At 37.5% G+C, this 24,541-nt stretch overlaps 1 protein-coding gene across 6 annotated transcripts in view; it reads left to right on the top strand.

Moving 5' to 3' along the window:
• The window catches only part of FAM83B (family with sequence similarity 83 member B), an 88,406-nt gene extending 64,102 nt beyond the window's left edge, over window positions 1-24,304 (top strand). For all 6 annotated transcript variants that reach the window (XM_066359154.1, XM_066359151.1, XM_066359150.1 and 3 more), the window contains 3 exons: window positions 8,643-8,807; window positions 9,560-9,684; window positions 18,072-24,304. In XM_066359154.1, coding sequence (XP_066215251.1) covers window positions 8,643-8,807; window positions 9,560-9,684; window positions 18,072-20,364 — 2,583 coding nt within the window. In that variant the 3' untranslated portion in view covers window positions 20,365-24,304. The remainder of the gene's footprint in view (window positions 1-8,642; window positions 8,808-9,559; window positions 9,685-18,071) is intronic.
• The last annotated feature ends 237 nt before the right edge of the window (window positions 24,305-24,541 follow it).

Below are 24,541 nucleotides of genomic sequence, written 5' to 3'. Positions count from 1 at the left end.
GGAGGAGGGGTGGAGAAGCAGATTCCTGTGTGTCCTGGCTAGGAATCAAACCCAGGACTCCTGCACGCCAGGCCGATGCTCTACCACTGAGGCAACCGGCCAGGGCCCAAAACTATTTTTAAAAAGCAACGATGCTTACTATGCCAAACCAGATGTGAGGTTTTCCTTAATTATGACACAGATAAAAGCATAATTTATTTTTATGGGTGTCTTACTCTGGGCTACTATAACAAAGATACCATAGACTAGGTGGCTTAAATAGCAAGCATTTGTTTCTCACAGTTCTGGAGCCCAAGGCCAAGACCCAGGCAGATTTAGTGTCTGGTGGGGCCCCCTTCCAGTTGCACAGACCGCTGTCTTCTCACTGTGATGAAGTGGTGGAAGGAGTATGATCTCTCTGGGGTCTCTCTTATAGGAGTACTAATCCTATTCATGAGGGCTCCACCCTCGTGACCTAATCACCTCCCAAAGTCCCTACCTCCAAATATCATCACCTTAAGTTTTAGGATTTCAACCATAGGAATTTTGAGAAGACACAAATGTTTAGTCCATTAAGTGCCATGTAAGTACTTTCCAACATATAATACAATGTAAAAAAATTGGGAAATAATTCATGCAGTTTCCCTTCTGAGTTGTCAAACATTTATGTTAATTCTACAAATGTGTACTGTAGCCATAACAGAAGCAAAACAGTTCTCTTTATATCTCCTATTGACTTTTATTACAATAGCCAATTTTTTTTCACTTTCACCAAGTCATGTTTGGTGCAAATTTTACAAGCAAAGTACGTGTACATTTTAATCAAACTGTTGGGTACTTCGGGGTAAAACAGAATTTTAGAACTTGGGATATGCAAGATCTCCTCTGGTTTATTTAATATGTAATAGAGGTCATTGAGACTCAGATTCATTTCAGTGACTTCCCCAAGATTATTTAATTCATAGCCGACCAAACCAGTTGATATATAATACAGCTATTAGTCTACTCTGATAGATACTTAAATATATGCAGAAATCAAGGTAGTTTATAATGTAAATCTGTAACTCACTGAATAATATTATATATAGTGGACATAATATACATAAAATTTCACACAAAATGGATACTTTCCCTTAGGCTGCAGAAGGATCAGAGCCCAAAGCACTTCCACTATCAGCCTTCTTTTTTTCTGAAATCCATTTAGCACATTGCTTTTGACAGGCTTTGCCGGCTCAGAAACAAGTATTTCCTAAGTGATCTTTCCCTTGATTTCTATTACTCATTTCTTCAAGTTTTCTGGTTGTGTTGAATTTTATTATACCTACTATTATATTATAGAGCTCTCTCGTTTTTCGATTTTTGTTTTAATATGAACTCCTTATTAGCTTTCTTTCTGTTGGAAAAAGTAAATCCTCCTGTATCTATGCAGGCAATTACCAAGGAAGTCCGAATCCTTTCAAATGATGCTTAGTATTTTGAAGCAGAAAGGGTATAATATTCAATTTTTCAATTTTGAGGGTGATCATGACTGCTCTATGAGTACAGAACATTAACCAAGGTGTACTCACATTTTATTAAATATGTAGGTCTTATAGGAGCATATTGCTAATAGCTTTCTTTCCTAATATCTTTCAAAGGAATAAACGATACCAGGTTCAAAATGAAAATATTGTAGATAGTGAAGCATGTTTCTAAGAAAATGCGTGTATTCAGTGTCAACACAGTGAGAACATTTTCTATCAAAACTATCATCAATTTTCAGTTCTTTATTTTTTCATCTTTCCTATCACTGGTTTCTACCTCACATTGTTTTTGGTATTTTAGTGCATTCATAAATATAAATATGACCATTACAATACAAATAATAAAGGGGACTTTATAATCTTGATCAGTCAATATGACTCAATAAAATTCAGGTATTTTTAATATGAATTTTGCTATAAGATACATTGTCTCCAGGTACTGTTTTCACCAGATGTTTTCCTTTTTAGGATTTCCATTATTCTCTAGAACATGTGTCACAGTTTTAAGATCCTTCATAATCTGTATAAATCCTATCTAAATTTATTTCGTATTCATAATAGTAAGTTTATATTTAACTTTAAGTTAGTTTAATAAATATTAAAATATCACTATCATTTTCAGTGCTATTCTTCCAGCTTGGATGGCTGAAAATAATCTTTATTCATTAGTTAAGGCTTTTCCATGAAACCTTGTTAGTTTGTTTCATTCTATCATGTATCTACCCCTAACACCCAGCTATATATAAAGCAATTCTTTTTCTCTTTCTGTTTTTTTCTTTTTTATGACAGAGACAGAGAGAGGGACAGATAGGGACAGACAGACAGGAAGGGAGAGAGATGAGAAGCATCAATTTTTCATTGCAGCACCTTAGTTGTTCATTGACTCCTTTCTCATATGTGCCTTGACTGAGGAGCTACAGCAGAGCGAGTGACCCCTTGCTCAAGGCAGCAACCTTGGGCTTCAACCTAGCAACTATGGGGTCATGTCAATGATTCCACACTCAAGCCAGTGACCCCGTGCTCAAGCTGGTGAGCCCATGCTCAAGGCAGCGATGTCGGGTGTCAAACCTGGATCCTCGGAGTCCTAGTCCAGTGCTCCATCCACTGCATCACCACCTGTTCAGGCTAAAGCAATGTTTTTCTGTATTATTATTGCAATATCGTCCTTAACTGGTTATTACGTATTCTCCCGACTAGCCTTCATTTCTGTCATAAATATGAATTTATCATAAATTTATTGTCAGAATTTATATTATTTTAATTGTGTGACCTCCAAGATTTCGATCACTTCAGGAATATTTACTACTATGAGAAAGATAAGTGAAACCCAGTATCCTGAGTCTGATTCTCTAAAACTACTAAAACATGGCAAGTTTCGATCAAATCTTAAAAACAACTTAAAAAGTCTTTCTAAAAATTTCTAAGTCTTGTGTTGCCGATGAATGCACTTATTTACATTTTCAATTTATAAAGCAAGAATAAAACAGGAATTAAGAAACAAGAGAAGAATTTAAATAGTATATAGTATCATGGTAGTTTCTTGAATACCATTTAAAGTGACTGGTTTCTGTATGGACTTATAAAATCAATTGGTGTGTATTTTGAAAAGCTTTATCCTAATCAGGTATATAATTTCTTTGATTATTTATAGCCATTGTAGTCATTTCTAAAGCACAGTGTGATTTAGATAACTGAGAAAATAATACTTTCAAATCAGGTTTGGCATACCCCATTCCTCAGTATTTATTCCTTTCCAGAAATGTAACCTACCGTTAAGAGAAATTAAAAAAAAAAAAAAAAAAAAAGAGCTACATTTTATTTTACCTCTCTTGGCAAAACTGAAATTTTTGGCAGACTTGATATGATTTTTAACATATAAAGTGATGGTGCTATGCGCCAGAAGCTCTGATAAGCTACCAGACTCAATTGACATCAGATAAGCTAGTCAGAGATGTGTAATTTGGTCTCCTAGATTCAGATCAGTGTATTATCTGTCATGCGAGAGAGCCTGTCATTTGTTGTACCTTTGGTGTGCTAGAATCATCCACTGGCTGAGTGACTTAATTACTTTTTGCAAACCAAAACCTTTATTTATCCTGGTGGAATGTGTTTTTGTTCAGTTCCAACATTCCCAGTAATTTGTTACATGAAACTATCTGACAAATTAAAATTAAATTCTTTAGATGTGCTGATAATATCTTAAAGAATACCATGTTATATAATGTGTTCTCATTTTCAAAATTTCTCTCTAGTTTAAAAAAAAATAATAATTGATGTCAGACTGCTCCAGACCTATATTTGTAAGAGTTATTTTGTAAAATAAGTTTATAGTATGGATATTTTGCTTCTTCAGCTCAGTGCTTACACCTCATCACACTACTCATTCATGCAGAGTAAACTCATCAACTAATAATTTTGAGTGTGATCTGAAGGGTTTGAGTGTGATCTGTGATGGTACAAAGAATATTCACAAGACATGAAGGAGGTTGCTAGCAGTAGCTTCTCCCTTCTGGATCCTCATACCATTTATGAAAAAGAAAAGGATTATGAGAGGCCACTAGAGTGATTGAAATAGTTCTTCCTAGAGGAAATCTAATTCAAGTATATTTCACAGGTAGCTCGAAGAATGCCACTAACTTTTATGATTTACGAATGGTCCAGTATTTTGTTTCAACATCATCTTAGAGTAAATTAAATGATTTAATGTATTACTTATGACTTTGCTCACCTTCTAACATATTCACAATATATTTGTCACATTTGCCTGACTATTGTTGCCATGTGTCTATTTCCAGGTCATTCCATTTTCTCTCATTTCTTGAGATTTTTATTCTCTATTACTCTTCTTAATACTATTCCAGTCTCAGTTCCTGGCAATTTTAATATACATGTAAGAGAGTCTTCTAAAGACCAGCTCCTTGCCCTTCTTTCCTCCCATGATTTTGTCCTACAGATACTCACCCATCAACTCCTAATCATATTATTTATATAGCATCTTCTATAACTGCAGATATTGTATAACCTATTTCAATATATCCCCATCTGGTTACTATTTATACTTATATTTCTGGCTTATTCTTTTGATACCTACTTATATCCAATATTGCTTTAATATGTTTTTAACTTTGTGCTGTGGAAGTTTTCAAAAGTAGGGAGCATAGTAAAGAGAATCTTCACGTACCATCAGCCAGCTCCAGCAATTATCAATTCATTGCCAATCTTGTTTCGTCTATTATAATATGAGGTAAATACAGGACAACATGTTTTATCTGTAATATTAATATGTATATTTAAAATCTGACATACGATCTTACCTTTATATTATTATATTATAATAGAAAAATTAACAATTTCTTCATATCTAACCATCCTTTAACCCCAGCAAGACCTCAGACTCATTGATCCCACCTTTATTTCCCCCTTCTCTTATCCGTGACGTCCTCTTTCCTGTCTTTATCTCCAAAGTACATACACCCTCAATTCCGCTTCCTTCTCCCACTTTGTTATAATCTCATGGCCAGAACTACATCCAAGGTTAAATAAAACTCTCTGCCTGCTCCATGCCTATACCCTCACAACTGAACAAAATTGAAAATACTGTAACTCACAACCACATTGACTGGTTTCCTTTTAAATTTAGGACCTGGTGAGCCCTTAATGCTGCCCTAAAATCAGACTATATTTCTATAGTTTATTCCCTTTCCTATACCATTCTAGCTACCTACTAAATACCCCTTTCCTCAGACCTCTAACATGTCTTTTGTAATTCACCATCTTCTCAGTTGAAGACTTAGCTCTCCACTTCACTGAGAAAGTCAAAGCATTCTGAAGAGAACTTCCATAGCACCACCACCCCACCTGCTCTTCCTCTAGCGTCTGCCTGCTTTTATTTTTGGCCTTCTGGCTTGATAGATAGTACAGGTCATCTTTTACTGGTTTTTATTCTCTGTGCTCTGATCACTTTACTTTTGTACTAGATTCTATCTTTCATTGCCTACTCAAAACATTGCTTCAGAAATTCCTTCCCTGCTTCACCTCCCACCATCTTTTGCATCATTAATTTTCATTCTTGACTGGAGCTTTTCATTAGCATAAAGACATGCTGTCGGCCTGGCCTTAGGCTCAGTGGTAGAGCGTCAATCTGGTGTATGGATGTCCTGGGTTCAGTTCCCGGTCAGGGCACACAGGAGAAGCAACCCTCTGCTTCTTCACCCCTCCCCCTCTCCCTTCTCTATTTCTCTCCTCCCCTCCCACATCTATGGCTTGGTTGGAGCAGGTTGGTCCCGGGCACTGAGGATGGCTCCATGGCCTCACCTCAGGTACTAAAATAGGTCAGTTGCTGAACAACAGAGCAGTGCCCCAGATGGGCAGAGCATCACCCCTAGTGAGCATGCCAGATGGATCCCAGTTGGCCTCATGCGGGAGTCTGTCTCTCTGCTTTTATGCTTCTCACTTAAGAAAAATAAAAAAAATAAAAATAAAATACATGCTGTTATTTTTTTCCACCTTAAAATAAAAGAAAAAATACAACTTCTCTAGACACAGCATTACCTACAGCTACCTCTCCATTATTCTGCTTCTGATTATAGCCAAATTACTCAAAAAGAGTTACCAATTCCTGCTACTCCCATTCCTTCCTAAAGCTTTCAAGAAAGCTTTTCTCGTACCACTCCACTGAAACTGTGCTTGTGGATCTTATCAATAACCTGTATATTACTAAATCCAGTGAGTTTATACAATAATCCTCATGTTTCTTGGCCTAGCAGTAGGATTTGACACTCTTAGTGCTCTTTGTGTGTGTGTGTGTGTGTGTGTGTGTGTGTGTCAGAGAGAGAGTTAGAGAGAGGGACATATAGGGACAGACATACAGGAAGGGAGAGAGATGAGAAACATCAATTCTTTGTTGCGGCTCCTTAGTTGTTCATTGATTGCTTTCTCATATGTGCCTTGACTCGGAGGCTACAGCAGACTGATCCCTTGCTCAGGCCAGTGACCTTGGGCTCAAGCTGGTGAGCCTTGCTCAAACCAGATGAGCCCGCGCTCAAGCTGGTGACCTCGGTCCTCCAAATCCCAGTCCGACGCTCTATCCACTGCGCCCCCACCTGGTCAGGCAGCGCTCCTTCTTCTTGATATGCGATCTTAAATTGATTTCCAAGATTGCCACCTTCTCTTTATTTCCTCAGTCTCTTTTGCTGGTACCTCTTCTTGTCCTGGGACTCAGTCCTTTGTCTCATTTTCTATTTCTCCAGTCTCTTTTGGTGACTTGGATTTAATTGTCATGTCTGGCCTACATCTCTCTTCTCCACATTCTACTTGGCTATCTAAGCATCTCAAACTTAACTTGCTTTTTAATCTTTTACCTAAAATTGCTGCAGCATCACTCCTCACCGTCTCAGTTGAGTACTGTGTGCTTTTCAGCGTGGTGAGGCTAAAAATCATCCTTTTTCCTCCTTTTTCTTTCATATTCCATGTTTAATATATCCAGAAGTCCTTTTGGCTCAAAGATACCTAGTACCTGACCATTTATCATCACTGATGGTGGCTAGGTCCAGGGCCACCACTTCCCACTTGAATTGGTCCCAGTAGTTCTAATTGGCCTACCCATTTCCATGCTTGCTTCTGCCCTTAAAGCCTGTTAGTCTGTTGTTAACCCAGTGGCCCTAACAATCCTTTTCAGACATAAGTCAGATCATATTATTACCTGAAATTAAAAGCCTTAACAGCTTACAATTTAATTCAGAAAAGAAAAAAAAAAACAACCCTGAAGGCTTAATAACCCGTTCAAGGCATTGTGATTACTCTCTCCGTTTCTCACATTATTTTTACTATCCCCTTGCTGTTTCTTGAGTGTGCTAGGCATGCTCCTGACATAGGGCCTTTGCACTGCTGGTTTCCTCCACCTAGAACATGATTTCTTAAGATATCTATGTTCGTGACTTCTTCATTTCCTTCTATCTCTCTATGCAAAGGACTCTTTCTCCAAGAGACCTGAAACCCTTCACACCCCTTCTCCATTTCCAGGGACCCACGACTCCCCTTATCCTGCTCTATTTATTTGCCAATAAAATGATCATTTTATAGCTTATCATATAATTTGTCTATTCTGTTCATTGCTCATGGTGTCTTCCACCACTAGGATGTAAGCTTCACAAAGGACAAGATTTGATGATTCTTGTCTGACACATGGTAGGGGGTCAATCTAATGATTTTACCTTTTAATATCATTTCACTCCCATTGCTCCTCAGAGTCGGTAATGGTTCTTTTTCCAACAGTTCACTTGGACCATCTCCATTTTAAGGGCCGTTTACTTATGATATTCTTCTCTGCATTACTTTCTCATGTTGCCATTTTTTGTCTGTATTTCTTTCTTTTGCTATTCTATTTCCTAAGCTAATTTTAGGCATGTGTATTCAATTGTCTGGTCTCCAAGTCTTTTTTATACAACCCTTTTCTCATCCTAGGCCCTTATTTAGTTATATTTTTATTTTTAGAAGATTTTTATTTTCTCTGTCCGAAGTCTCCAAGACTTTTATTCTCAACGACTAGTTCCAGAAATCTTGTGTTTCCTTCGAAATGTTTCCCAATAAGCCTGTAGCACTGATTTCCACTTATCTGTCCTTCCCTTCAACTCTCCTATAGGCAACCTGTAACCCGTGATTCAGACTCACCCTGCACACAATGCCCTACCGAAGTGCAGATTCCCTTAGACTTAAAGCGAGTGTGAAATTTCTTAGTGTTACATATAGTCATTTGTTTATTTTCAACATACTTTTTTATCCTCTATCTTCAATTTAAAAAACACAAATATATTTGTTTATAGTCCAGGGGTCCCCAAACTTTTTACACAAGGGGCCAGTTCACTGTCCCTCAGATGGTTGGAGGGCCACCACATACAGTGCTCCTCTCACTGACCACCAATGAAAGAGGTGCCCCTTCTGGAAGTGCGGCGGGGGGCCGGATAAATGGCCTTAGGGGGCCAAATGCGGCCTGCGGGCCGTAGTTTGGGGATGCCTGGTTTATACATTTATATGTATTATGTATTTAATTTTCTATTTTATCCAATTTTTATTAAAAGCACCAATTTTTATATCTTTCCCTATTGAGTATATAAAATTGTCTGGTATTTTTATCTTTAACAGGTCATTGCCTTAGTGATGGATATGTTTACAGATGTTGACATTTTCAAAGAAATAGTAGAGGCATCAACTCGAGGGGTATCTGTGTATATTCTACTCGATGAATCCAACTTTAATCATTTCCTAGATATGACTGAGAAACAGGGTTGTCAAGTTCAACGTCTCAGGGTAAGAATCCTATGGTTTTCTATCAGGAACTCAAATTATAATTTGTGTACAATTTTTGTCTCAATTGAATTTAAGACATGTTAAACTATATTACTCCAAAAGTAAAATAGAAAAAAAAGGTATATTCATATATATGTATTGTAATTGTATACATAATTTAAGGTAGAATAATGATTGATCACAAAGGATCCTCTTATATTTTTTCTAATATTAAAACACACATCATTATGACAAATTTTTCTGGTGCTTATGTTGATTTGAGGCACTTGAGCTTCTGAGTTGACTTTGATACCAGTCCTAATTAATGCTTCTGTTTGGCATGGACAGCCTTGAAACCACTGGCTCGAGCAATTCTTTCATGCAGCAGATGTTGCTTATGACAGTCATTTGGCATAGTAGTGGTTGCAGTTACATTTGACTTTTTAAAAGGCAGGTGCGTTTTAATTTTAGTTATTTTGACATTATGAATCTGTAACCTGAAAGGATCTTGCGATAGGACCCCCAAATGATTTATAAAAACCATCCTGTGTAAATGTAAGGTAATATCTCCATATTTTAAGTTAGTGTTTTTTCTAGAGTATTTCTTTTTTGGGTGATAGATTAAAATTTGCTTTCACTACTTTTTTGGTTTGTTTAAAGTTTATTTCAAGTATACCTTTTTGGTATTAAGGTTTTATTTTACCATGTATTTTATTTTACAATATATTCCCTTTCTAGCCTTAATTTTACATAATATTTACATATAATTCTAGAATATCCGAGTGCGAACAGTAAAAGGCCAAGATTATCTTTCAAAATCAGGAGCCAAATTTTATGGAAAATTGGAACAGAAGTTTTTGCTAGTTGACTGCCAGAAAGTTATGTATGGTTCTTACAGGTAAGATCATTGTGTTTACCTTACAGATTAATAATCACTTATAGAAATTATTAGTTTCAAATTTCAGTATAATCTGTTTCATCCTTTTTTTAAAATCAAGTTAAATTGACATATGACATTATTTTATTTTCAGGTATAATGGTTTAATATTTGTATATAGTGCTCACTGCAATAAGTCTAATTAACATCCATCAATGTACATAGTCACAAATTTTTTTCTTTGTGATACTTTCTTAGCAACTTTTAAATATGCAATATTGTATTATTAACTAGTCAACTAGTCACCATGCTATACATCACATCCCCAGGACTTATTTATTTTATAGCTGGAGTGTGTATCTTTTTTTTAATTATTATTTTTGTATTTTTCTGAAGTGAGAAGTGGGGAGGCAGAGACTCCCTCATGAGCTCGACCTGGATCCACTCAGAGTGCCCACTAGGGGGCGATGCTCTGCCCATCTGGGCCATTGCCCTGTTGCAGCCAGAGCCATTCTAGCGCCTGAGGCGGAGGCCATTGAATCGCCCTCAGTGCCTGGGCCAACTTTGCTCCATTGGAGCCTTGGCTGCAGGAAGGAAAGGGAGAGACAGAGAGGAAGGAGAGGGAGAGGGGTGGAGAAGCAGATGGGCGCTTCTCCTCTGTGCCTTAGCTGGGAATCGAACCAAGGACTTTCACATGCTGGGCCAACGCTCTACCGCTGAGCCAACCGGCCAGGGCCTGGAGTGTGTACCTTTTGATACTCTTCGCCCATTTAGCCATCCCATACCCCTCTGCCTCTGACAACCACCAGTCTGTACTCTGTATCTGTAAACTTGTTTGTTTGTTTTTGGTTCTACATACAAATAAGATCATACTGTCTTTGTCTCTGGCTGACTTATTTTGCTTAGCATAATGACCTCAGGTCCATCCATGTTGTTGAAAATGCTAAGACTTATTCTTTTTTGTGGCTGAATAGTATTCTGGTGTCTGTGTGTGGGTATATATATATATAAATATATATATATATGTATATACCGCAACTTTGTTGCTCATTCATCTATTGAGGGACACTTAGGTTGCTTCCATATGTTGGCTATTATGAGTAACAGCCAACGCAGTGGACATGGCAAAGTAGATATCTTTTTGAGTTCGTGTTTTGTGTTCTTCAGATAAATATCCAGCAGTGGGATTGCTGGATGGATTGTAGGCAGTCTCTTTTTAATTTTTGAGGCACCTCCATTCTATTTTCCACAGTGGCTGCACCTATTTACATTCCCACAATAGTACACAAAGTTTCCCTTTTCTCCACATCCTTGCCAGCACTTGTTATTTCTTGTCTTTTTTTATAGTAGCCTAGTTTGTGTTTACTTGCAGCATTATCAATCATTTACAGAAAGTATTAGTTTCAAATTTTAATGTAATCTGTTTAGTTACTTCTTAAAAATAAATAGCGGAACCCTTGCCTGGAAACGTGGAGACTTGGGTTTCAGTTCTGGCTCTCCCTCTAAAGGACACTAAGACATTGTGAAAATCACACAGCTTTGGGGCTTCAAGTTCTTCATCCCCAGAATGAGGGAGTTGAGGAATATCTCAGCTTCCCTACGGTGCTACAATACAAATCAAGAAGTATTTTTGTTCCTTATGAAAACAGCACAGAGCCTGGACTTAAGAACAATTGTTCATAAAAATTGAAGCTGTTTATCATTTTATAAGAACCCATCAAACAGATTTTCCTTATTTCAGCACTACTAAGAATCTGATAATTATCATGTAGTCACTATAGTACTACCGAAAATGAATTTAAGAGTCTGACTGTTAAAAATGTCATGGTAGACGCTGGACACATGAGTCAGAGCCTGAGTCCACTCTCTGGCATCTTCCGACGCTTCCACTGGAGACATGGCTACTCTGCTCTAGCTTAGTTCTTTCGCATATCTCAGCCTCATCCTTACAACTTATCCACAAGGCTATTGTTTTCATCTATATTTCACATATGATGAAACTGAAGTTCCAGAAGTCGCAGTGTCTTGTCTAAAACCCAACAGCTAAGGGCCACGAGCAGTCCAGGACTGGCAGTGTGGTCGAAGCTGGCTGGTTTCCGGGTATAAGTGCCGCCCTGATATTCTCTCTCTCTCTTTTTTTTTTTTTTTTGTATTTTTCTGAAGCTGGAAACGGGGAGAGACAGTCAGACAGACTCCCACATGCACCTGACCGGGATCCACCCGGCACGCCCACCAGGGGAGACGCTCTGCCCACCAGGGGGTGATGCTCTGCCCTTCCCGGGCGTCGCTCTGCTGCAACCAGAGCCACTCTAGCGCCTGGGGCAGCGGCCAAGGAGCCATCTCCAGCGCCTGGGCCATCTTTGCTCCAATGGAGCCTTGGCTGCGGGAGGGGAAGAGAGAGAGGAAGGAGGGGGGGTGGAGAAGCAAATGGCCGCTTCTCCTATGTGCCCTGGCTGGGAATCGAACCCGGGACCCTCGCACGCCAGGCCGATGCTCTACCGCTGAGCCAACCGGCCAGGGCCTCCTGATATTCTCTTGTACATTTATTTCAGTCCTCAGTCCTAAATGGGATACACAGTGAGGCTACATCATCAGGCAGGTGGATGCACCAATAGGCGTATATGCACCGCTAGGTCACCAGGGCAGAGGGGAACTCGTTACTAGAGACTGTGGGAAGAAGCCGGGAGAGCTGTGGATGTAAACAGAACAGTGTAAAAAAAAAGCCCATAAGGAGGAGGCAGCCTGTTCAAGTGGACGGCGCTGGGCAAGTGACTTCACTTCTTCACTTGGTTGCACTTTAGTTTGCTCCTCTGTAAAATGAGTGTAACCATAGCGCTACCTCATGCCATTGTTACGAGAATTAGAGTGAATGCATCCAGAGCCTCCAAGGATAACTATTATTTTAGGCCTTTTTTTCAAAAACTGTTATCTGCTAACTCTTCCTTTCTAAGGGATCCCTTTTTGAAACTGTAGTTTCAGGTCCTAAAGGAAAGCATGTTAAGAACAGAAATTACAACTGGTGCTTAAAATTAATGAGTCCTTTTAAAGACTCATTAATGTGTATATATTTGCTCAGATTCACTTGGTATTAGAGAGATTTTAATTGAAATTTTAATTAAAATTTGGAGTTCACTTGACTTATAGTATGGCGTTTATTAATCTCATCGTAATGAATGCTTTCTATTTTTATTATACTTGACTTTTAAGATTAGCTTCAACTGTAAATTCACCTCAACTTTGTTTTGCGACCACTTGGTATGAATAAGTGTGATATGTTGAGATGACTGTAGCTGAGCTACTGTAGATGTGATGCTGAGAAAAGCAAACAATAGCAACGGGAACTCTCTCTCTTCCTATCTATATCATAAGCCAGAGGCAGAATGTAGGTTACTGTCTATGTAGGTGGACACAAGATGCCTAGGACCAAGATTATACAAGTTAATTAAAATATTCTAACAACTCTCCTCTCTTTATGATTTCATGTTAATTTTAAAAATATTTCTGGCCCTGGACAGTCTGCTCAGTGGATAGAGCATTGGCCTGGCATACAAACGGGTTCACTTCCTAGTTAGGGCACACAGGAGAAGCGACCATCTGTTTCTCTTTCCCTTCTTCTTCCCCTTCGCTCTTTCTTTCCCTCTCACAGCCAGTGTCTCAATTGGTCCCTTCCTCAGCCCCAGATGGGGGTTGCTGGGTAGATCCGGGTCAGGGCACATGCAGGAGTCTGCTACACTCTCTCCCTTCCTCTCACTTATTTTTTTTTTTATTTTAAAATTAATGATTTTGGGGCCTGGCATCAGCTGGCATGTAAATGTCTCAGGTTCGATTCAAATCAGGGCATACAGGAGAAGCAACCATCTGCTTTACCCCTCCACTTCCCCCTTTTTTCACTATGCCTCTCTCTCTTTCTTTCTCTCCCTCAGCCATGGCTCAATTGGTTCGATGGAGTTGGCCCCAGGTGCTAAGGATGGCTCCATGGAGTCTCTGGCTCAACACTAAAAATAGCTCAGTTGCCAAACAATAGCCCAAGATGGGCATAGCATCACCTCATAGGAGGCTTGCCAGTAGGATCTCCAGTCAGGGTGCATGTGGGAGTCTGTCTCTGTTGCCCCTCCTCTCACTTAAAAAAAAAAGTTTTGTCCCCAAATGACAAGGTTACAGGTTCAATCCCTGTCAGGGCACATATGGGAAGCAACCAAAGAATGCTTCTCTTTCCCCTATCCCTCTCTCTGTCTCTAAAAATCAATCAATTAAAAAATAATTTAAGCCCTGACCAGATAGCTCGGTTGGTTGGAGCATCATTCTAGATGGTGGAGGGAGGTTGCCAGTTCAATTTCCAAGTCAGGGTACATACAGGAACAGCTCAATGTCACGGTCTTTCTCTCCCTGCCTCTCTCAAAAATAAATAAAATAAAAAATTAATGGTTGTCAGCCCTTGTCATTTTGGGGTTTTTTTTCTGACTAATTATCATGAACCTTTCCTCTTGTTAACAATATTCTAACAGGGTCTGCTGGAAGAGATATGAATTAGTCCTCACAGAAACTGGCTGAAATTGTACTTCCTTTTGCTTAAAGCTATCCTTTGTCTCTCACATTCTATAATTGTCATTGTTTTCTACATAGGAAAATTCAAAATGCCTTCTTCTTTATTTCAAAATTCTTTACCATAAAATGTCTTCCTATTTTAAACTGCCAGCATTTCTAGACAGGCCTGGTGTCTGTACTCAAGATAGACACACACATTGTGTGTAGTTCACTCATCAGGATTATGGTTTTATCAGGAAAACATAAGTGCCTTGCATTGCATATCATGATGCTAACATTGATGAGATAAGACATACTCTTTATCATTGTGTGTAAATCAAATTTTGAATTAGATACCCTTGTTTGAAATGGTCATGAATATCTGGAAGATATATAATTTTGTCCACAAAATTGACTGATAGAATTTTATAGGATTTTTGAAAAATCCTCTAATTCCTATAACAGTTACATTCAAAAAATAAGTTTTACTGAGGTTATTTGCTCCAAGAGGCCATCTTGATGACACTGAAGATCATTACATTTAGAAATCCATGCCACAACTAGTCACAATTTTCACTCCATGGACTTCACTTTATTATGCCCAACCAGGAACTCAGAGTTCTTGAACCACTTTTTAATATGTGAGTTCATACTTATATTCCCAGCTTCATGACTAATATATGACAGTGTGTTTGGAGGGAGTGGGATAGTAAGTTATGATACAGAGAACAGACTGACAGCTGTCATAGGGGAAAGGGTTAGGGGGCTGGGAGAAAAAGGAGAAGGGATTAAGCAGTACAAATTGGTAGTTGCAGAATATCCACAGAGATGCAGTTTGCAGCATGAGGAATAGAGTCAATAATGTAAAGATAACTGGGTATGGGGCCCGGTTGGTGCTTGGGGCAGTGTGTGTGTGTGTGTGTGTGTGTGTGTGTGTGTGTGTAGGGGAACCACTCTGTAGAGTGCATGGTTTTCTGGCCACTTCCCTGTATATCTGAACAGAACAGTACTGAATGTAGACGGTGATTGGAAAACAAAAAAATTTTTAAACATTTTAGCCAAATGGATGCATTTTTATAATCAGATTTTAAAAATCCAATCTTACTAGATGGTATGCCATATAAAATCAGTCTTATACTCTGTCTCAATATCCTCTTAATTCCTGACCTCCAGATACAATGATTTCTTTTAGCTAGTTCTTCTGATATGTATTGCATCCCTTAAATAGCATGATTCTACTGTTGTTTCTCGTTTCATCATTTTGTATGATCTTTTTTGATTTTATATTATGGCCCTTGAGGAGTTATATTTCATACCCACTTATATCCACTTGCGCTCCTGGTCCCCTGTTCACCTAATACAGTTTTATCACAATTTTTTTGGTTAAATGAGAATTCTGAGTTTACATTACTGAACTTGTGTCAGAATTGATCACTGAGGAGCAATGGAGTGATTTATGATGCTTGCTTCCTTCCTCATAACAATAATGATGATTTGGTTTTGGTTTTATTCAGTGACTTTGTTTTCTATTTAGCTATTGTTATCTTTTGTTGTTTTCCAGGTGACTATATAGCTCTTTTAGCACATAGGAAATTTTTCTAAATGCTCAGTTACCAGCAATGACCCACGATGTCCAACCTGGACTAGCAGGTCTTTAACCTGGAGCACAGCTTGGGTCCGGGTACTTCCTATGTCCTGGGTAGTTTAAGCTCCCATTTTTAATCCCATTTTTAACTCATTGTTATTTCAAAGACAATAGTTTTTCTCCCAAGTCTGCTTCAGTATATTTTCTATCAATATGGTATTTTTTAAGTGCAAAAATTCATAATTTTACATGATATATTGTTTTAACTGAGAATGAAATTACATTGAATCAGGTTTTCTCCGAACTTAGAAGCCGTTACCCTACATTACAAATTGCTATTTTAAGAAGTCTCAAACAACTACTGTTCTAATTCTCTTCATGTAATTTTAATTTTCTTTCCTAAAATGTCTAGGATTTTTCATTTAGTCCCTCCTAGTCTCAAAATTTTTATGATGTTTCTAGGTCTAGGCCTTATATTCTTCAGTCCACATGCTTGTGCTTCAATTCTGAGAAGTTTTCTTACTTATTCTTTGATAATTTCTCCTCCTCGGTGATCTCTATTGTCTCTCTGGAATTCTTAACTCGATTTCTGATCCCATTGTATTTGTTTTCTCCAATTCTCCATCCAGGGTTGGAGGGCATAATACTGACTGGAAGATTTTCTCAATTACATTTTTCAATCCTCCTGTTATGTCTTTCTTTTTAAATTTTGCTGTCAAATATTTTTAATATCTGCTACTTGAAACATTTTCATGGCATCCTGTTTTATAGATTCATTAGTTTCTATCTTTATTTATTTGAAGATATTGTATGTGTGTGTTTACATGTATTATTTGTGCATTTTGTTTCCTCCAGATACCTATTGTGTGTTTGGTTTGGTTTCTGTATTGCATCGAAGCTTTTCAGCTTGATAAGCTGTCTTCTAAACTTTATTCTAACGGCTGCCAAATTTTTTGCAATGTCTTTTTATTTAATAATGAGGGACGACTCTAGAACTTACTGGAAATTGTGAAGGAAACGCTTATCAACAATTGAGTTCACATAACAGCGATTGGCTGGGGTCCTGGAAATTTTACAAGAAGATGCCTAAATATCACTATAGGTGGCTCTTTCATCTCTGGGAGTCGTCAATGTTTCCAGAAATTAATCTCTTAACTAAATATTTCCAACTGAATGTCTTTCCATTATCTGAAATTATATCACAATAATATTTTTTGATATACCAAAGCATAAACCTTTTCCAATTGTCACACATTCACCAGTACCATTATCTTCTCAGATTCTTCAGCTTTGCACCTGGAGATAATTCTTATTTCATAACCTACGCACACTCATTATGACGTGTAGTTATCCTTATTCTTTCTTCTTCTTACTGGGTCAACATTTTTACTCATTATTCCAATTTCTGCTCTGGTTTAGACTCTTATCGCCTCATTCCAGCTACTATACTCGTCATAGTAATTGAAATCCCTCATTATCTCAAGTCTGTACTATAATTAGTATAGAAAATAAATCATTGTTCAGACATCTCTTTTTACTATAATTTATTCAAACTTGGGAACAGATTCTACACAGTCATACTCTGCTCTGCTTTCAAGGTTCATGCATCTCCTCTACAGCTTCATTACTTCAGTTAAATGTAATTTGTTTTCTGTGTTCAACCAATATGTGGCCATTATTGCTTCCTTTTTCTATGTTTCTTCCTCCACACAAATTGTCCTCCCTTCCCTTTTGTGTTTGAACTTCAGGGTTATTTAGTTTCTTTCAAAATATTGCTAAACTCTCACTTTCTCCAGGGATTTTCTCCTGTTTGGCAGCTGACAATTCAATTCTTTACTTGCTGTTGCTAACATTTTATATTAATATCTTCAGTTGGATTGAAAATGTCTTTAATGATTCACTTTTGTACCATTTCATTTATGTCAGCCTGGTGGCCAACACATATGTAAATAAAGAGCACCTAGTAAATGCTCATACCATTCGTTCAATGTGTATTCTGGATAAAATTAAGCCTATTAGTTCTTTGGACTTCTCTAAGTAGAGTAAAGAATTATGAATGGATTCAAACCCAGGTCATGAGCTGATTTATTATTTAAAGTATGAATATGGGAGTGGAGTGACATGTATGTTACAAACATAATTATTGGAGATGTTCTAAATTATGGTAGTCAAGGAAAACAACCACTACTCTTTTGTTGACATTAAATGACACATTTTCTTAGTAGAGCTATATATATATTGTCGTTGATCTTTTAACTCAGCAAACATAAAATTTTTCTATTTTGATTTTTTTTTTCAGCTACATGTGGTCATTTGAAAAAGCTCACCTCAGCATGGTTCAAATAATTACAGGACAACTTGTTGAGTCCTTTGATGAAGAATTTAGAACGCTCTATGCAAGATCCTGTGTCCCCAGTTCATTCATTCAGGAAGAGTCGGCCAGGGTGAAGCATGGCAAAGCCCTGTGGGAGAACGGCACTCACCAGCGTTCAGTCTCTTCACTGGCTTCTGTGTGCAGCCAAAGGAACCTTCTTGGCAGACAAGACAAGATGCATACACTGGATTCCAGTTACTTAAAAAACAGAGGGATATATACTCGGAATGAACATGAAAGATACAGCATGAGAAATCATGGATACAAACCTGCTTTTGGTCAAAACTTTAATGGTCCAAATACAATCCGTCAGTATCAACCCAGTCAGAATGAAAATTGGAAGAGGCATAGTTACGCAGGGGAGCAGCCAGAAACGGCACCATACCTGTTGCTGAACAGAGCTCTGAATCGAGCCGTCAATCCTCCTGGTAACTGGAAAAAGCCTTCAGATAGTCTTAGTGTGACATCCTCATCACGGGGAGGCTGTGCAAACCACCATAACACACCTCCCCAGAGTTTTGGCAATTGGCTTGCCCAGAGGAAAACAACACATCTTGCAGAAAGGAATTCAAATGTCCGGAGGTCTTTTAATGGGACAGATAATCATGTTCGCTTCCTGCAACAACGAATGCCAACCCTTGAAAACACCACAAAGTCATTCTTGCGTAACTGGAGAATTGAATCCTACTTAAATGATCATTCAGAAGCGGCACCTGACTCGAATGGATTGGCTCTAGGTGAACGATTTGAGAACTATGGTAGTTTGGAGAATTTGAAAGCCAATGCCCTATACACGCATTCTCGGCTTCGCCCGTCTTTTGTGTTTAAACCAACTTTACCTGAGCAGCAGGAAGTTAATAGCTGTACAACTGGCTCCTCAAATTCTACTATTATTGGTTCTCAAGGAAGTGACACACCTAAAGAGGTCCCAGACACCCCTAAAAGTGTAGAGCATTCAACAGACAAACCAGTGCTGGAATCAATCCCCACGCTGCCGTCTCAGTCAGAGACGCCAAAAATGCACACCTCCCCGGTTCCTGAAAACCACTCAGCAGCCTCCAACCAAACTGCAAATGCCCGTACAGAGTCAAACAACTGTCTGTATACAAACTTGTGTGTAAAAAAGCAGATAGAAAGTATAAAAAATCAAGAAAATGAGAATATGCTTAAAAGGCGAAGTTTCCCATTTTTTGACCACTCAAAAGCCAATTTAGATCATGGAAATAGTAAGCATTATGTATATAGTACACTTACCAGGAATCGAATTAGACAACCAGAAAAGCCCAAGGAGGACATGCTGAAAAGTTCCAAAAGCATGCACAATGTGACCAATAGCACGGAAGAAGAGGAGGAGGTGATCAAGAGAGTCCCTCCCACGGGCACAGCTACCAAGTCCGTTTCCATTGCTGCCTTGCTCGATGTGAATAAAGAGGAACCTTCCAAAGAACTCACTCCAAAGAAAGAAGTTAAGGGTTCTCCAAGCTTTTTGAAAAAGGGATCTCAGAAGTTAAGGTCATTTCTTAGCCTTACTCCAGAAAAGAAAGAAAATCTATCCAAAAGTAAAGCATCACCCTTTTATAGAATGTGTAGTAGTTCTGACACTTTAGTTTCTGAGACTGAAGAGAATCAAAACCCAAAAAAGTCCGAACCAAAAGTTGACTCATCTCCTAGGAGAAAGCGTACTTCCTCATCAAACTCTCAAGGCAGCGTCCACAAGAGTAAGGAGGATGTAACAGTTAGCTCAACTCAGGGGACGCATTCTCCATCTGATGGAAGTCACGAAATGAAGCCCTCTCTGGGTCCAGTTGAAAACAAGTTTTTGGAAAGGGCAGGGGATGCCTCTGCCCCAAGATTTAACACAGAGCAGATCCAATACCGAGATTCAAAGGAGATTAATGCAGTTGCTGCTTCTGTAAGAAAACCGGTTTCTTCAAGGCCAAAGCCCAGTGAGCTAATAAGAACTCAATCAACTGACCGGCGCATTTACAGTCGTTTTGAGCCATTTTGTAAGATTGAAACTTCTACTCAGCCAACCAGCAACATGCCAAATACCAGTATGCACCGCCCAGAAATAAAAACAACTGTGAGCAATAGTTATGGCAGGTCCAGCCCAATGCTTAATTACAGCACCGGTGTTTACCATGCATATCAGCCAAGTGAAAACAAGTTTTTAGGGTTTATGCAGAAGTTTGGAAACTTCATACACAAAAATAAATGAAATACTATAATTGCAAACATATATTAAAATACAAAATGTGGCTATACATATTTATCCAAAGAACATTATGAATGGTTTTTGTAACATGCCAATAGATTTCTGTATCGGCAGCATTTTGGGTATGATGTATATTTTTACCAACATATGTACATAAAAAAAAGTTACTGTTCAGTGTGATAAAGTTAGTTGTGCTTAATTAAACTATAGATGGAATATCTTTATAAACACATGATTTTTAAACGGTAATAGTGAAAAATATAATTGAGTTGTTTTCTTTGGACTGAAGATCATCTTAAGTTTTAAATAGAAACTTTAGTGGAGAGATGGTGTATGGATTTTAACCACTTATTCCAAAGTCTTTCCTGTTATAAAAGGATCCTAATACTATTAGTGGCCCTTTATAATACATCTTTATGGGGTTTTCATAGCTTCAGATTATGAAAAAACAAGACAAAGCCTTTTTGTTTTTAATTGCCTTTAAATTTTACAGGGTGATATATTTTATTACTGTTTTATTACTTTTCCTGTGGTGCATATACGACTGGTTGGGTAGCACAGTCATTTAGAATCTATATCACTCAGCGTGTTTTATTTTGCCTAAGGCTGTTTGCCAAGGATCAGTCTCATGGAGGGCAAGTCCCTCATAGGAATTTGTTTCCTTTATTCTTTGAAAACCAGCTGGGATCTTCCTCTTTCCACTCTTTCCAGGGCACCTGTGTTTCACTCACTGTCAGCTGCTAACCTAGAGTCATTTCTTCCTTCAAACTCACAGCGAGCCAGCAGGAATGGAGAAAACGGAATTATCCCTCCCCCTTTTCTAATAGAAAAACACTTTTAGAAATGTAAAATTCAACATAAATTTTTATCTTAAGATCAGTATGACAGTGCTTGAATATATTGCTTGCAAACATCTTTCCTTGTTTTTTATGCTGTTCCATAGGGTGTGGCTGGGCAGTGTTTTCATACAAGTGCTGTGCGGATTGGAGAAGGGGCGCTGGTTGCGCTTCCATGACCACGGGACCTGGCTGAAGGGTTTGAGTCTTCGTCTGTCTGAATTTGATGATGAGACTCAAATCATAAGCTACCCTTTGCCCTTTGTGGAGTATTGAAATAAAAGTTTCATATGCATTACAGAAACTTGAACTTGGCTTTGCTTCATCCATAAAGAACAGAATTCTAGAAACAGCAATTCATTTGAGAAATGAGAAGTGTTTCTACAACACTTTCAATTGAATGCCTTCTAAGTTGCCATATGGGGCAGTATTGTGTTTTAAAAATTCAAGATTCAGTCAAATATTAATATCTATTTTTAGGTAATTAAAGTAATGATGTTAAAATATCTGTCATTAAATAATTTTCTGTAATAATTTAAAATGATAAGGTATATGATGGGAGAAAACATGACAGTTGGGGGGAAAAACTTTTACTGAGCACTTACTCTAGAGCAGGTCGTAAGCCTGAACCCAAAGTCACCACAGCATTTTATGGGCACCATTGCCCTCATTATTTATAGTTGACAATTGAGTTGGTAATTGAGACATTGAGATTCAGAAAGACAATGTTCAAGTCCATTAATAAGTTACTACTAAAGTATCTATACCATTCTGTCACATCACATTACCTCCCAAATGTGTTCAACTCCTGATTGCCCAACCTGTTAGTAATTAAATGAGAAAATGTTTATATTCCCTGACTCAACAGCAATCAGCCAAAAGGGGGTTAGCTGAATTTCACCAGACAACAGGGTACATGAGGCTTAAATACTGCTAGGTGAGATTAAGGAATTAAACTGAGATTGATTTCTGAATGTAACCTACCAGTTTTCATTGTTAGGCAATCATTCCGATCTCCTTCCAGTGGACCAGTGACAATGAGAGGAAGGGAAGAGGAAACATTAGTGAGCCTGCTTTGTACTAGAGAAAGAAGCCCATCAGGGTTGGCATCTAGGCAGGGAATGGAGCCCAATGTGAAATACATAATCTAGTTGACTATTCACAATAACCTTTTGAATTAAGAACCTCCTTTCTACAAATTAAAAAACCAAGCCTCAAAGAAGTTATATAATTTTCCAAGAGTTGCACAGCTCTGAGTTGATAAAACTAGGGTTTAAACACAAAAGGCTTATTTTTAATACTACACTACACCATACCTTACTGGCTTCCTATTTATGTTTGAGGAAACTCCTTTGAAAGTAGCCACTCTCTTTTGCTCTCTCTTTAAAAATTGCAGGAATACAACAGTAACTGTACAGCAATAGCATTCGATAAACACAAATCCAGAATATAATATTCAGTTTCACACCATTCACAAAAGTAGGTTTTAAAACTCTCATTGTAGCCTGACCTGTGGTGGCGCAGTGGATAAAGCATCGACCTGGAAATGCTGAGGTCATCGGTTCAAAACCCTGGGCTTGCCTGGTCAAGGCACATATGGGAGTTGATGCTTCCAGCTCCTCCCCCCTCTCTCTCTCCCTCTCTCTCTCCCTCTCCTCTCTAAAGGAAAAAATAAATAAATAAATAAATAAAAATTAAAACTCTCATTGTAACCTAGGAAATTCCGAAGTACTATAACAGGACTTTACTATTTTGGTAAACTGAATGTAATAGGTCAAAAGTTTTACACACTTTGTTATAAATTAATAGCATGTAAATAAAACATGAAGAGAGAAGAGTCATTTTTTCACAGGAAAGGTAGCCAAGTATATTTACAAAAAAATAAAAATACAGTACTTGGAAATGTGTATTATAAACGGAAAAAGATTTCAGTTGCAATGAAAAGGCTTTCTATTTGTTAGTGGGTTAATTTTTAGTCATCTGGAAATTGTATAATCTTCATAATATCAGATTATTTAAAAACAGCAGTGAGTGAAAGAGAGTTTAATTTTGCTCTTAGGAAAGTTGACTTCTCTAATTTTGCACCATCGCTCTTAGGTATTTATTAAACACAGAGCCCACAGTTAACTACCTCTCTCTAGTGAAACTGGGAAGTTCAGGATACTTAATTTACTTGTGATGGGAAGCTTAGGTTTTTACACAGCAGATTTATTCTTTGTCTTGATTCTTGATTGTTTTCTTCAGAAATATGTATATGCCAGAATCTGTGCATAGTAATTTCCCAAAGTTTTTGTGGCGGAGAAAACACCTCATGTTAAGACTGAGGAAGCACATAATACTTCATTTAGTTTATTCAGAGTTTAAGTTTCAAATGTACACTCCAAACTTAATGGGTGTATTTATTTCAATCAATATAATTTCTTTTTCTCCCAAATTAATATTGGTGGAAATATAATGTCACATAGGTGTGCTTTTATATTCAAGTTTGGTAAGATCGTTTTTACTCTCTACATAGTACATTAGTTTGTAAGCAGGAACTCAGGAAAATAAGTTTGATTTCAAAGTAGTTCTTCACAGATAGCTTCAAAATAGTTTAAGTACCTCTATCCTGAGCATGTTGATATCCCTTTATCATAATGATTGGGTTTAGGCACATTCTGATGTGGTGGTGCATTATGGAATGGGTATGTGTTGGTGTCTCACTTGTGTAAGCAAATATCTTGTTTAATCAAGATGACATCTAGTGTGACCTAGATAAGCAGAAAGAAAGAAGGTTGAACTCTGACTGCATTTAGGTTTAAGTTCTCAAGATTATCCAGTTATTTAACTATTAATATACAGATATTTGTATTGTGTGAATATCTGTTGATTCTTAATATGCCTATGGCTAAGGGGTATAAAGTAGTATCATTTCATATTAACTATGTGTGATGTTTTTTTTTTAAGTTTATATAATATTAAGTTTGGTTCTAGAATATTTAAAATAAAAGGATGAAAATTATAAGCCAAAAAGTCAATTTTTATTACACGTACAATGTTAGCAAAGAAGTGTTCTTACAAATTAACTTTGGTTTTAGGTCTAATAAATGAATATTAAAGAATTTTGTACAAACATTAACATATTGTAAGTTGTTTATTTTTATCTTCATACCCTGGATTTTTTCATATAAGCTTATACTTTCACTTAGATATTATATTATGAATTTAGATTTTTATACATTTTAAAATATTGCTCTATAAATTTTAAAATCATATATTAAACACCTTTAGATTTATTTTGATTAGCAATTAGATTTTATATACTAATTCATCCATATTGATATCCAGCAACAATATTCTTCCCT

Source organism: Saccopteryx leptura, chromosome 1 (genome assembly GCF_036850995.1).
Source record: "Saccopteryx leptura isolate mSacLep1 chromosome 1, mSacLep1_pri_phased_curated, whole genome shotgun sequence".
Lineage (NCBI taxonomy): Eukaryota > Metazoa > Chordata > Mammalia > Chiroptera > Emballonuridae > Saccopteryx > Saccopteryx leptura.
This window is presented reverse-complemented; position numbering and strand designations above follow the sequence as displayed.